This window comes from Electrophorus electricus, chromosome 7 (assembly GCF_041902795.1).
Source record: "Electrophorus electricus isolate QZ-2024a chromosome 7, ASM4190279v1, whole genome shotgun sequence".
NCBI lineage: Eukaryota > Metazoa > Chordata > Actinopteri > Gymnotiformes > Gymnotidae > Electrophorus > Electrophorus electricus.
In genome coordinates, this window is record NC_137503.1 from 14707351 (window position 1) to 14720564 (window position 13214).

The 13214-nt window shown below is 38.0% G+C and overlaps 3 protein-coding genes across 3 annotated transcripts; 1 reads left to right on the forward strand and 2 right to left on the reverse strand.

Moving 5' to 3' along the window:
• Positions 1-314: 314 nt before the first annotated feature.
• Positions 315-3085, reverse strand: avpr2b.1 (arginine vasopressin receptor 2b, tandem duplicate, 1). The gene is made up of 2 exons (XM_026999656.3): positions 1421-3085; positions 315-1177 (listed from the first exon to the last, which is right to left on the reverse strand). The coding sequence occupies exons 1-2, from the start codon at positions 2286-2288 to the stop codon at positions 969-971; spliced, it is 1077 nt and encodes a 358-aa protein (XP_026855457.2). The 5' UTR covers positions 2289-3085; the 3' UTR covers positions 315-968.
• Positions 3086-3241: 156 nt separating this feature from the next.
• trnt1 (tRNA nucleotidyl transferase, CCA-adding, 1) lies at positions 3242-8818 on the reverse strand. The gene is made up of 7 exons (XM_026999681.3): positions 8141-8818; positions 7746-7939; positions 6871-7009; positions 6632-6758; positions 5887-6080; positions 5429-5682; positions 3242-4467 (listed from the first exon to the last, which is right to left on the reverse strand). The coding sequence occupies exons 1-7, from the start codon at positions 8322-8324 to the stop codon at positions 4219-4221; spliced, it is 1341 nt and encodes a 446-aa protein (XP_026855482.2). The 5' UTR covers positions 8325-8818; the 3' UTR covers positions 3242-4218.
• Positions 8819-9544: 726 nt separating this feature from the next.
• arl6ip5a (ADP-ribosylation factor-like 6 interacting protein 5a) lies at positions 9545-12148 on the forward strand. The gene is made up of 3 exons (XM_026999685.2): positions 9545-9795; positions 10967-11184; positions 11468-12148. The coding sequence occupies exons 1-3, from the start codon at positions 9617-9619 to the stop codon at positions 11641-11643; spliced, it is 573 nt and encodes a 190-aa protein (XP_026855486.1). The 5' UTR covers positions 9545-9616; the 3' UTR covers positions 11644-12148.
• Positions 12149-13214: the final 1066 nt, after the last annotated feature.

The following is a 13214-nucleotide window of genomic DNA, read 5'->3' on the forward strand; positions in this document are numbered from 1 at the left end:
TTTAACCAAGTAGGACTGCACTGTAATTAAAAATTGATCTCAACGTCTCATGATTTTGAGGAGCCAAAGAGACATAAGATATGGTTTACCTTTTTGCTTTCCTACATTATAAAAGATTAAGGAAGAGTTAAAAGAAGAGTTAATAAAGCTACACTCATCCTACACTTCTATATTTGTCATTTCACCTTATCCATAAGTTATCCAAAGGTTATGACTCATATAATGTAATACAACATATACTTTATTAATGTTTAAAAAAGAAAGCATAACAACATATTTGTACCCTATAATCTATAGGAACACTAGTTGCTTAACAAGAGAACCTAAAATAAACATTTTAGTATAAAATATTGGGGGGGGGGGGGGTGTATAAGTGGACTTTCATCTACTTTTTCACATCTTGCATTAATATGAAGAAAAAGTACTTGCACAGTGAATATGGCTTTTGGGGCACATAATGTACCACAAACAATCAATAAAGAAAAAATAATAATACACTCAAATCATCTCTCTAAAAATAATTGCAGCACTGTACAGCTGTTAAATACAAAAAAAACCCAGTCTGTTTTAAACACTGAAACAACAGTACAAGTGCCAAAGGACAAATAATAAAGTGTATGTTACATTATACATTAGGTGATGATGTAGCAGTTTCCGGGAGTTGATCATATATAAAATCATTGGCTATTCTCAGTAACGTATGTGTAAAGTTTTCATTTGCTTTGAACATAAATACATTTGTTAAAGTAGGGACTATATGCACGAATCCAATGATAGCCTAAATTAAAATAAATTATTCTATTCAGCACAACTTTTCAAATAATAGATTTATACATTGCACATTAAATGCTAAAGAAATAACAGCACATTTCCGAATGAAGTCAAATGGAGTGCAATGGATACCTGTAAAATCGGTGAAGCGGGTGTAAGTGAATGGTTGCTACGTCTTTTTTTTTTTTTTTTTGCTTTTACTTACAGTCGGAAAGATTCTTTAAGCTTAAATATACGGAACTGATAACCGTTGCATCCTCGGGCACCAACTTTTTCCTTTCGGTGTTCCCTATGCACATCAAAGCCACAAATCGTTTGGGAAGCTTTCCGCTGAAAAGTATGTAGATGCAGGGGTTGGCACAGCTGTTCAGACTCGCCAGCAGCATGAGCAGAGTGAAAGTCGTGGCTGCAATTAAAATCGTAATGTTATCAGAGTAGCTGCACACAAAAGGACATTTAGTACTTTCTTTCTGCATTTCAACAGGATAGCATCCGGATACGTTAATATTTACTAAAAATGCTATCAAAAATCAAAGTAAAATTGTAATTTAAATGGCAGCCATGAGACATCCGAATCACTTCTAAACTTTGCTTCCAACTACAGAACAAACTGCCGTATAAAGGCAAAAGCCTTTTAAACTGCACTTACATTCAGTTGGAGCATAGACGTCCCATACGGACCACAGCTGAACTGTGAAGAATGGGGCCCAGCAAATAATATAGGCAAGAACTATTACCACCGTCATCTTCACGGTCTTTATTCGTGCCTTTGATACCCCAGCCACGCTGCTAGCCCTGGAGGGAAGCGGGTGTGCGTCTCCAATGCAGCCCCCTTGGTGCGTTTTCATGTACAGATTTATTTGCACTGCGCGGCATATGCGCACTTGGCACACGATCACAGTGAAGATAGGTAAGATGAATATAATAAACGTAGTCCACGTCACGTAAGTTTTAAGTCCCCAGGGTTGAATGAATTCGGCCCAGCAGTCAAAGACTCCCGGAGCTACTTGAACAAGGGAAAAAATAAATACTTGAGGGAGGCTTCCTACAAGGGAGATTGCCCATGCAATACAAACAGGAATGTTCCAGCGCCTTCGCCTCCTTTGGAATGTCACCATGGGATTGCAGATGGCTTGATAGCGGTCAAGTGTCATAACAACTATCATGTAAGTTGAAGCGAACATGCCAACTACCTGTAGATATTTTACCAAACGGCACACTAGATCCGGACCAAAGAACCGGTCCGTTACATCCCAAATCAGCTGCGGACAGACTTGGAAGAAAGCGACTACAAGGTCTGCCAGACAGAGGTGGAAAACGAAGACGCGCATCCTGGACATCTCTTTTCGCCTCCTCAAAAGAACCAGCAACAATCCAAAGTTGAGAATGGCTGCTGTGAGAAAAATTATGCTCAGCAGCGCTATTTCTATCTGAGCTAATCGCTCGTCTCTCGAAAAATCTTCTATTGCGTGCAGCTCCAAGCTTAAATTGCTTAAGTTTAAACTGAAATGTGACATTTTTGGTACACTTTTACGATAAGCAAAACCTTTCGCTATGCGAGTTTGACTGTTTATACTTGGCAACTCATTCTTAAATTATTGACTCATCTTAGTTACATCCTTACAAAATCGGCAAGGTAACGTTATAAAACCGCCTTTGTTGACTCAAGGTATATGTATCTTTTATCCTACCTCTGAAAGACAATGTGCTCTAAACAAAACCCACTATAGCTTCGACCATCACGTTATTTCAGAAGTTGAGGAGGCAGTGTATGGGTTTTATAGGGCTCGCGGTCGGTAGGAGGAGCTATCCTTCAGCACCAGTCCTTTCCCCAGTTAACATTCGCAAAGTCATGACGCCAAACTTTATATATTATGAACCGATCCCACGTCTGTTTTGGTAGTTGTCCAGGAAAGAAAAAAATTACGCTGAAACAATATCTGGAGTTCAAAACTAATTCTGCTGTTACCTCACTCACCTTAATAATAATAATAATAATAATAATAAGAAGAAGAAGAAGAAGAAGAAGAAGAAGAAGAAGAAGAAGAAGAAAAAGAAGAAGAAATGCAATAACAACAAAAATATTTTAATTATATTTTTTTCCATCGGTATTTAACTAAAGATTACTTGACTCAGGGACTTTAGATGTGCAAGGTTAGAAGCGTATACCTTCCAGCTTATTGGTTGGCATTTCATGATGCAATAAAACAAAAGCATGCTAGACAGTGCCAAGGCAAACCAACGAGGTAGTCGAGAGAAAACGCAGAGGTTTTGGATTGGCCACATCAACCTTCTAACTTAAATCTTACAAGCATGCATAAATGGGCAGAAAATAAGTCAGTGGCCAACTACAGTACGTGTCCCCTTAAATGAGAACAAATTACTGCATTAAAAGCTTGACAACACATCGAAAACATAGATCACAGCATAACTGCAGTGGGTCCACAGCCTCATGTGATAATGCAAAGTATTTGCAGTATTTTATACTTTTATTATTCACTTTTATTATGTTAGGGTCATCTCTCATCTCCTCTCCAATACACTGACTAGCACTGATGCATACCAAAACTATTAAACACAAGTAAATGCCTCCATCCAAAAAATATAATGCAACACACACTTTTAACAAAAAAATAAATAAAATAAATCTTAATTCACTGTCAGAATATGATTGAAGGATTTATATTTTTAACCCTAATTCTAGTTTATTTCAGAGTAGGATATGATTGTTACACAACCACCCAGAAGCTTGTATTTTCTCCACCTTGCATCATAAAGAAATCCCACATTATAGAAGCAGCAACTAATTTTCCTTTCCAAACAATAATCACTCCAATTCTCCAATTGATATATCTGCAACCTCTACATTCCGGGTGAGGAAAATGGTCATGATTACTTAAGAACGCAAGGCAAATTATATTAGCTATTATATCAGCTACTGTGAAAAAGCTCTCCAAAATTACATCATGAATGAATAACAAATCCCAAATTAATTCACTCATAATAGTGCAGGAAGAAAATTAAACCTTGGTCATGATCATTATGGTTTGAGCAGAAAGGGGTTTGGAGGTACTGTCCATCAAAGCCATGACTCATGCACTGAATATGGGCTCACTCTTGTTTATTTCTTCAGATTTCTATTTTTGGCCAAGCTGGAGCCCAGTTCTTCTTAGATGCAGTGAGCAGACACAGTTAGTGCTCACAGTCTCCATCTTAATACAAATGTTCCTAGCTCTCTCATGTAGTTGGGATAGTTAGGAGCTTGCCAAAATCTCTACATGCCGCAACACTTAAGCCTTTCGCCGCCTTTCTCATCTCCATATTAGCCATACATAACATGAAGGTAGGAGCAGAACACACCTGCTGCACTCCTTTAAATGAATATGGCATCACTGCACTGAGATGGCCAGCCCCAACTTTGGAGTCCCTGGAGCCTTAGGTCTTAAATCAGGGTCTGTGGATGGTGCTTAGGAGTTCCTCCTTGTTCAGCTGGTAGCTGCTCTTCTTCCAGGCATCGCGGAGATCCTGCAAGGTCATGCCAATCTCCTTGCCAGATGTGATTCCCAGCCTGCGCAGATCATGCCCACTGACAGGGAATCGGGGAATGGACCAGTGGCTCAGTTGCACCCGGAGTGTCGCCTCGCCCTGGTACTTCAGCAGCTCGAGCACTTTACTCTGTGCGTCCGGCTCTCGGCACTATGGATGCAAAACCAACCATCAAGTTGCGGCCTCATAAGATCCATATATCCATATATATATATATGGATATGGATATGGATATATATATATATATAGATATATATATATAGATATATATGGATATATGGATATATATATGGATATATATATATATCCATATATATATATATATATATATATATATATATATATATATATATGGATATATATATATATATATATATATATATATATATATATATCCATATATATATATATATATATATATATATATATATATATATCCATATATATATATATCCATATATATATATATCCATATATATATATATATATATATATATCCATATATATATATATCCATATATATATATATATATATATATATATATATATATATATATATATATATCCATATATATATATATCCATATATATATATATATATATATATATATATATATATATATCCATATATATATATATCCATATATATATATATATATATATATATATATATATATCCATATATATATATATCCATATATATATATATCCATATTATATATATATATATATATATATATATATATATATCCATATATATATATATCCATATATATATATATATATATATATATATATATATATCCATATCCATATATATATATTTATTTATTTATTTATTTTTTCCCCCGTTCACAGGTGTTTTTTGTTGAAAATTCCACCACTTTTCACCACTCTTCAAGTTTAACAAATTTTGTACTTTACATTAAAACCCGTTCTTTTGTTTAGATTTATACAGTAAAATTTTACTAAGCAATAAATTCCCAATTTATTTGGAAACAATATCCATAAACAGATAAATTGCACTTTTAGATAATCTAAAAGACACTGTACATTCTCACTGTAATGTCTATCACTAAAAAACTGAGTAGCCCACAGTGAGTGTACTTACATCGGTGATGAAGTCTGTGTATGGTTTAAGGACTTCATGCTCATCTCGGCTCTTAATGAGGTCTCGTCTGTGCTTGACCAGAAAAAAGCCAAGATTCTTCTCCTCTCGGGAGATCTTCAGTCGCAAGTCAAGCCTCTCAACATCGTCTAGGTTGCGGAACAGAGCCGAGAGCACAGTCATGGGCTTTGGAGAGCTACCTTGCACCCTCTGGCAGACCCGTTTCATTTCCTCAACACTGCCCCCTGCTGGGAGACCTGTAGCAGAACAGAAAATGCAAGATGGGAGCTTTTTCAAAATGTTGTAGGGATAGTTCGGAATTAGGAACAGAGCTGCAGCTAAGGTAATTTGTAAATGATTACAAGAAGCATGGAGAGACAAACAGCATGATAAATCACTAGCAGAGATGCTATCACCCTGTGTAACACATAGGTAAGGCCTGCTGTCTGTGAGTATCTGACCTATGTACTGAGCCAGGTCGAGCTCATAAATGAGCTCCAGGAGGTGAGCAGCATGATTCCCCACCAGCATCTTCTTCAGCTCCACCCAGATCCTCTCTCCCGAGATTCCCGCTAAACCACGGGCGTTCTCCCGGATCGCCTCCAGCGTGTCCGTATCGTGCTGGCCAGGCTCGGATGCAATACGTCCATAGAATCTGCAAGAAGATTAGGGAGTCACTCAGGCTGACTGTTTAGTAAAGCAATATTGAGAGGGCAATGAAAGAGTCTGTCTCTTATGTGTACACACAACTGAGACTTCACCAGATTTTCTGTCTCTCTTTGCAAATTACATCACAAATATCTGCAATATGTGTGTAAGCCACTTCTACTGTGTGCTTTGAGCATGGTGACCAACAACATTTGCTCCTGATCAACATTTTAGTCCTTACAAAATATGTCAATATTCTGCAGTGCTATATCATGGAAAAAAATTAAATATAACCTATATGAACATTTTTTGGCTTTTTTGTTCCGCTACATCGTTTGTCTCACTGTTGTAATGTATTCAGATATTTACATCATATAGCTCTATTTACAACTAGAGTGCTGCATAAAAGCTGCTAACAAAACAGCTGAACAAACATATTAAACATGAAAAAATGCAGTGGTGATGTACATTAAAAGTGTCAAACTTAATTGTGCGATTCATTTGTGCAAGTTAACTTCCAGCAATTCATTCATGCCCGATAAGGTAGCTCAAACACACCTGAAATATCTTAGAATTCGCAGATAGTCTTCCTGTATCCTGAGTGCAGCATTTCCAACAAACCGAACTTTTCTGTTCTGGAGATCCTCATAACCTTTGAAGTAATCATACAGGGTCCCATCCAAACCTAAAAGGGCAGCAACAAGACACTGTCAAGGACAAACTTTCTCATTTCATTTTGCTGGTAGATTGCAATTCTGACAATCTACAATCCAATATAACATGAAAAACTGCATTACCAAGAAACATAGAATTGATGGTGAGGTCTCTGCGTTCTGCATCTTTTTGCCAGTCTGTGGTGAACTCCACTTCTGCGTGTCGTCCATCTGTCAGTACGTCCACACGCAGAGTGGTCACCTCAAAGTTCTCAGTATGCAGCTGCACAATGCATAAAGCATGAGAACTCATGCGACATAACATCACTGTCACAGTAATATGTCTCAAAGAAAATACAAATACGTTTCTTACACCCCCCCCCCCCATTTCATTAGTGCTATTAACCTGCTTGTCAGCTCCCCTTACGACCTTACATTTGGGGAATGTAACCTTAAGGCCTGTTCCATTACTTTTTTCAATTCAAGTGAAATTTGTTGGAATACAACTAGGAGGTGTGATGAACTGACAAAACATAACTGTAAGGCTTGAAGAAAATTGGCCCTGATGATGTGAAAAAGGTGTACAAAGCTACTTATAAGTGTAAATGCAAGTGACAAAAGACAATATTTAAAAAACCTAAAAATGTATTTGCTATGCTGAAATTGAGTTTTATGAGTCAAAGGCTATTTACAACAGTATTTTCACTACTGTATTTTGCTAGCAAATGTTTATGTTTAGCTTATTTTAATGCTATTATTTTTTTGTAGGGTAGATGACTGTACACAGTTTGATGTGAATTAAGAGGCAAATATCCAAGGACATGACTGAGCACATTAATCCTGCAATGATAAAATGTTTCCCTATTGAAACACCTGCTTCAGGTTATGCCCTCCTCCCGTATTCTGCAAATGGCCATTGTGTTGCAGGTCATATTCACTTCTAAGTCAGGAAAGTATGTAAACGAGGGAAAGTTGAAAAAGTTATTGACATGAGTCTTGGGGCATGGCACACCTCTTACCCTAGCAGTGATTGTCCCATGTTTCTCTCCCTTGTTGTTGATCATCCTTATCCCTGCGGCACTGAACATGTGTTTCATTTCCTCAGGTGTTGCCGTTGTAGCGAAATCCACGTCTTCGGGTCGTTTTCCAGACAACAGGTCCCGCACCGCCCCTCCAGCGATCCTAAGCTCAAACTGATGCTTCTTAAAAACATCTAAATGCAGAAATAGTTAGTTAAAAGTTTTAACACAAGTGAAACCATACTACAGGTTTTGCAATTATTCCTACAAATTTGGTGTTTTCTACTTATTCATCTGTATGAAAATGAGTCACGACCATCTGCCTGTCAGCTGGTGGTAGAATTCTGATTGTATTACTTTCTAATGGAATTAATTTATCTGTACGGTATTCTCACCTGCTAGACTATTCAATCCATCGGTGAATAATGACTCAAACTCCTTGGTTTTCAGCTGCATGGTGAATAAATACCTCTGACCCCACGTAAAAAAAAATCTGTTTAACACTTTGGAGCTCAAAAATATTCTTCCCCACATCTGGCACAGGACAAAAAACAAGCTGTGATGTTTCTGCCAAAGCATTCGCGAATGAGACTAGCTAGCTAGCATTAGCTATCCTATCCTAGCTAGGTTAGCTAACTAATTTAACTACCTAGCTGCGATAGTTGGCTTTTATCACTGTCGTTCCATAATGTCAATACTGGACCATTTTCTTCAGACACTTTGATCTTCTTCGACTGTTACACACAGACTGTGTAACAGTCTAACCTTCTCTTTAGCATCAAATCCAAAGTAGCTAACTCTAACCTAGCTAGGTAATGTAGCTAAAATGCAACGGTACCTATTATCGGCTACTTTCAAGTTACAGCATCCAGCTAGCTAGAAAACACTGGCTGTTTACAGTGAATAAGACGAGAACAGGACCCTTTAATACAAACACAAAACGAGATTCGGGGGAGAATGTTCAACAATTTGCATGCACCCGCTAAAAAAGAGCAAGGACGTACTTTACGTCTTGAAATAATCGACATGCTGTCGACACACAAGTGAAAGCGAGGCTAAATCCATGACGTGGACTGAACTGGCGGATATAAAAAAAAAAAAAGAAAAGTCCTGTCAAGTTCAAGACGGGCCACAATAACTTAGCTAACGATAGGGTTAGCCAGTTTACAGAATAAAATGAAAAAATACTTATATATATATATATATATATATATATATATATATATATATATATATATATATATATATATATATATATATATATGAAGGTTTAAATTGTGAAGAGGAAATCTAACTTCATAATATAATAATAATTATATAATTTTATAAAGGACTTTGACTCCGCCCCCGATCCTTTCTTTAATCCCTATAAATTCTCCATTCTATTTCCTCTATATTCTTTACATTACGTTTCTGTCATCCATGCCCATATATCTACTATCCAACGCTAGATTTTTCTTCTAAACTATTTTCTACGAATATAGTTTTCTATGTTTTCGTTAATGACTTTTTATCTTTCAACGTTCAAATTAAAAGGTGGAATACAAAAAAACCCAAACAAACAAACAAACATGCAGTTGTTTTTCTCTTCTTATTTATCTTTTTAAGGGGTGATACCACAACCTGTAACGTCCTTTATGATTACTGTTAGGAATTTGTTGTTTCATGTTTCATTAGGTTATTTTACATTATTTGCAAATCAAATTTAGATTAGAATTTAATAGACAATACATATTTTCAGAGAACTTCTCTCTTTGCTTCACACTTGCTACTAGTGACCTCGCCTCTGCCCGGAAGTCTATGGCGAAACTTCTGTCACAGAACAGAAATACTCCATCGTTGAACATCTGACAAGCAATTTAAGTTTCCCAATGGCTAAAGTAGAGATAGCTGCATTAAGACCGTGGGATGATTTCTTCCCTGGCTCGGAACGCTTTGCTAAACCAGATATACACGATTTACCGAAATGGAACAACAGGGTGGTCAGCAATCTACTGTATTACCAAACTAATTATTTGGCGTTGGCAGTAATGGTATTTTTGATTGTGGGGTGAGTAACTGATAGCTAGATTAATTTAGCTAGCTAACACGCTCTAGGTTGCAGTCATATCTGGCAGTTTTGATAATAGCTAGATAAATAGAAAAAAGGTTTAGTTTGGGGTTTAGGGGAGCGGTGAATTTCTTAGCTGTTATAATTTAGATATAGCTAATTTTGTTCCATAGCTATCTTATAAAGGTTAGATAGGGTTAGCTTTGCTAATATCAGAATTAATTTCTGATTGACTCCACAGGCAAAATAAGTTAAGTTAATTTTGATAGCTAGACAGATAGCAAAGCTGTTATTTTCCTGTTTCGAGATTTTAAAATGCAGTGTAAAGTTAACATATCCTAGATAAGCTAGGTATTTATTTCTCTCTTCCGTCATGTAGTTAAAAGTTCAAAGGACGCTTCATATTGCTCCAGTGGTAGAAAGTAACGCCCACTTCTGTTGTTTTTACTCCTGGGTAACTAAGCCTAGCTAGCTTCGCTTTGCAGAATCACGAGTCGTGTACTTTCCTTCAAAACATGAACTTTGACTCAGATTGTACGTATGAGAGTAGGTGTTCATAAAAGTGGTCTGAGTTCTGCTTTATCAATCCTCGCCCTAAAATGCTGGGTATTGCATTGCTTTAACATTTCTTTCCATCTTGGAAACGTTACGCAAAATTTGGATCTAAATATAGCCAACCACAGTGATGGGAGATTAACCCTGATGACACACCGTTGCTATGGGCTGCTTGGCCCACGAGTTGCTGGCCGTTATAGGGTCTGATCCTTTGGGACACTTTGAATGATATCCAGCGCCTGACATCCTGACATTTCAAGCCAGCACTAACAGCAAACAAATGTTATCTTCAGCGCTCTGTTTAGTAATGAAAAGCATGGATTTGTCAAACTGGTGTGAAGAAACGTATTTCTTTTACCGTTGATGTTTTCATATTCCTCAATGGAATACCATGTGACTCACTGACACGTTGATATCAGTGACTGGGCTAATTCATACAACGAAAGACTGAGAAATCCCAACTGCATCTACTGTAGTTTGCATTCATTTCAGGATTTTGTTTTCTCTTGTTTTTAAGACCAATGTATTTTCAGCCTACCACCCCTAGGTGTCACCACGTCCATATCTACTCTGACTTTTCCCTCTGTGATCTGCCTCTATGTGTCTCTGAGCCCAGGTTTATGAACCCCATCAGCATGTTCACCGGTGCAGCTGTGGTGGCGTCATTATTTCTTGGCTCTGTGTGGGCTGGAGAAAACAAAGCAGTGATCAAGAGCTTTAAAAAGGACAATCCTACGCTGTTTGTCTTTCTCGTGATGGTCGCAAGCTACCTCATCATGTCGCTCTTTGGCGGGGTCATGATCTTCTTGTTGGGGATCAAGCTCCCTCTGCTGTGTGAGTTCAGTATATTATCACCTTCTGTTTGACATTACCATCCTCAGGGTGCTGCACACCCTCAACCACCCATTGTTTATTGTTGTAAATGAGCAGCAATCATATGTAACAGGTGTAATTATCTAGCTTTTATCCATGGGTGGAAAGGCATGGAAGGAATACCTGTTTTCCCATATCTTCACAAAAGCCCATTTCAGTCATCCAGCATCTGTCGGTAAAGATGAAGGTGCAAAAACGCACATGTAGAGCAATGCAGTCCTATCCTTTTTCTTTTTCATTCCAGTGATCTTTGCTCATGCCTCTCTGCGTCTGCGCAACATGAAGAACAAACTGGAGAACAGGATGGAGGGCGCAGGACTAAAGAAGACACCCATGGGTATTCTGCTGGAAGCTCTAGGCCAGCAGGAGGAGAACATATGCAAGATTCAGGATTTTCTGGAGAGCAAGCTCAAGGAGTGACAGGGGCAGGGGTAACAGCAATGGACTGACGGGGTTTTTTTTGGCATTCATGTGTCCTGATCCCTAGCATGGAGTCTCCCTGCTTTAAGTGTGTAGGGCTTTCAAATGATGGGTGAAAGAATGCAGCTTACACTAAGAGGTTTACAAAATTATCATCTTGAAATGTTATAAACTGCAATATTTCTGGGCAGTTTAGAGCAGTTAGACAGTACTGTGAGGATTTGTGTGGGATTTATTATTGTGTAATGTGCTAGCTAGTAATGTGATGTTAATATACTAATCTATGATAAATGTGCTTCCTCTGTTTTGGCTCAAAAGGAAAACCTTGGAAAACGACTAGTCAGAACTGCTGTGCTGTAGCAATGCAATACTGACTTGTAGGTATACATCTCTTATCCAGATACAGATTAATATAGATGAATGTTTCATCATATTTATGATGCTGAATGTTGAAGGCCTTCTTCCATAATGAACACAACCAATGTAAGCTGTTTTTGTACACGAGTGGTTGAGTACTGTATTTCAATGCATTTGATTGTCTAAACTTTTTAATATTCAAAAAACATAAGAATCAGTATGTTTTACATAAATTCTAAAGAGAAATTATGTATGTGTGAATGAAGGAATATTTAGACTAAAACTCCACCAAGTGCTCTTTAAATAAACATTTCAAAAGAACAGCTGAATTCACAGTGGACTCTCGCTAAGAGCTGACTACCTAAAAGGGTAATTGTGACAGCATCATGAGGGTGATTAATAGGGTACCCCCCCCCCCCACACACACACACAGTGTTCTGACTCATACTCTTGTTTTGGTCGATAACTGCAGTACAATAGAGTGCTACTAAGTGCATTTGCTGAGTTAGAGCAGAGTCATCTGTGGTTATTCATATGGGTCCTCTAATGAACTGCTGTGTCAGCGAGTCCACATTCTCACGTGCTTCTATTTCTAATCTGCGCCACATGTGAGCTCCTCTTAACCCCGCTCTGCTTCTCATATGCTGCATTGTGTGCCCTGTACCCAGTTCTTATGCTCATGGTGCTCACTGCAATCTCCTGTTGTGGAAAGACAGACATTTTAATGTCAGTGCACATTTGAGAGATCCTGCTCTCTCAAAGGCTGGAGCTGCTCAGGGAGGTCAGCCAGTCACAATATAGCAGAACGGGCAAAGTGAAACGTGTGTTCTTCATGCCGATGAATGCATTATGCGATGTGGGCTCGTGGATGGGAGTGACGCCATGTGCGGGGGAGTGCAGACAAGGCCCTTCCACTCTCCCAGCAGCAGCTGTTATAGAAATCTCTCCATGCTCACATCTGTACATTTTTAGTGAAGGGTGTCCCCAAGTGAGTGGGGATGTGTACATTGATGTTGGAAGTAACGTCACTGGACCATGCATGGGCAAGCGTCTTAAGGACACCTCACAAAGAGTGGTACCAATAAAATGGATGAGACATGTACCAGAAAAATGGCAAATTACTTGATTAAGGGTTATGTATACAGTTTATTCAGTCATCACATTTTTTACACCAGTGTCATAGCATGCTGTAATAGACATCAGATCAAGGAAGA

Excerpts from the sequence above, each read along its gene's own strand:
- trnt1 (XM_026999681.3), bottom strand. The coding sequence starts at position 8,324 with ATGCTTTGGCAGAAACATCACAGCTTGTTTTTTGTCCTGTGCCAGATG. Across the intron at positions 7,010-7,745 it reads ATGGGACAATCACTGCTAGG|CTGCATACTGAGAACTTTGA; the intron begins GTAAGAGGTGTG and ends TGCATTGTGCAG. Across the intron at positions 4,468-5,428 it reads ACACAGACTTCATCACCGAT|TGCCGAGAGCCGGACGCACA; the intron begins GTAAGTACACTC and ends TTGCATCCATAG.
- avpr2b.1 (XM_026999656.3), bottom strand. The coding sequence starts at position 2,288 with ATGTCACATTTCAGTTTAAACTTAAGCAATTTAAGCTTGGAGCTGCAC. Across the intron at positions 1,178-1,420 it reads CGTCTATGCTCCAACTGAAT|CCACGACTTTCACTCTGCTC; the intron begins GTAAGTGCAGTT and ends TTTTAATTGCAG.
- arl6ip5a (XM_026999685.2), top strand. The coding sequence starts at position 9,617 with ATGGCTAAAGTAGAGATAGCTGCATTAAGACCGTGGGATGATTTCTTC. Across the intron at positions 9,796-10,966 it reads ATGGTATTTTTGATTGTGGG|GTTTATGAACCCCATCAGCA; the intron begins GTGAGTAACTGA and ends CTCTGAGCCCAG. Across the intron at positions 11,185-11,467 it reads GATCAAGCTCCCTCTGCTGT|TGATCTTTGCTCATGCCTCT; the intron begins GTGAGTTCAGTA and ends TTTTCATTCCAG.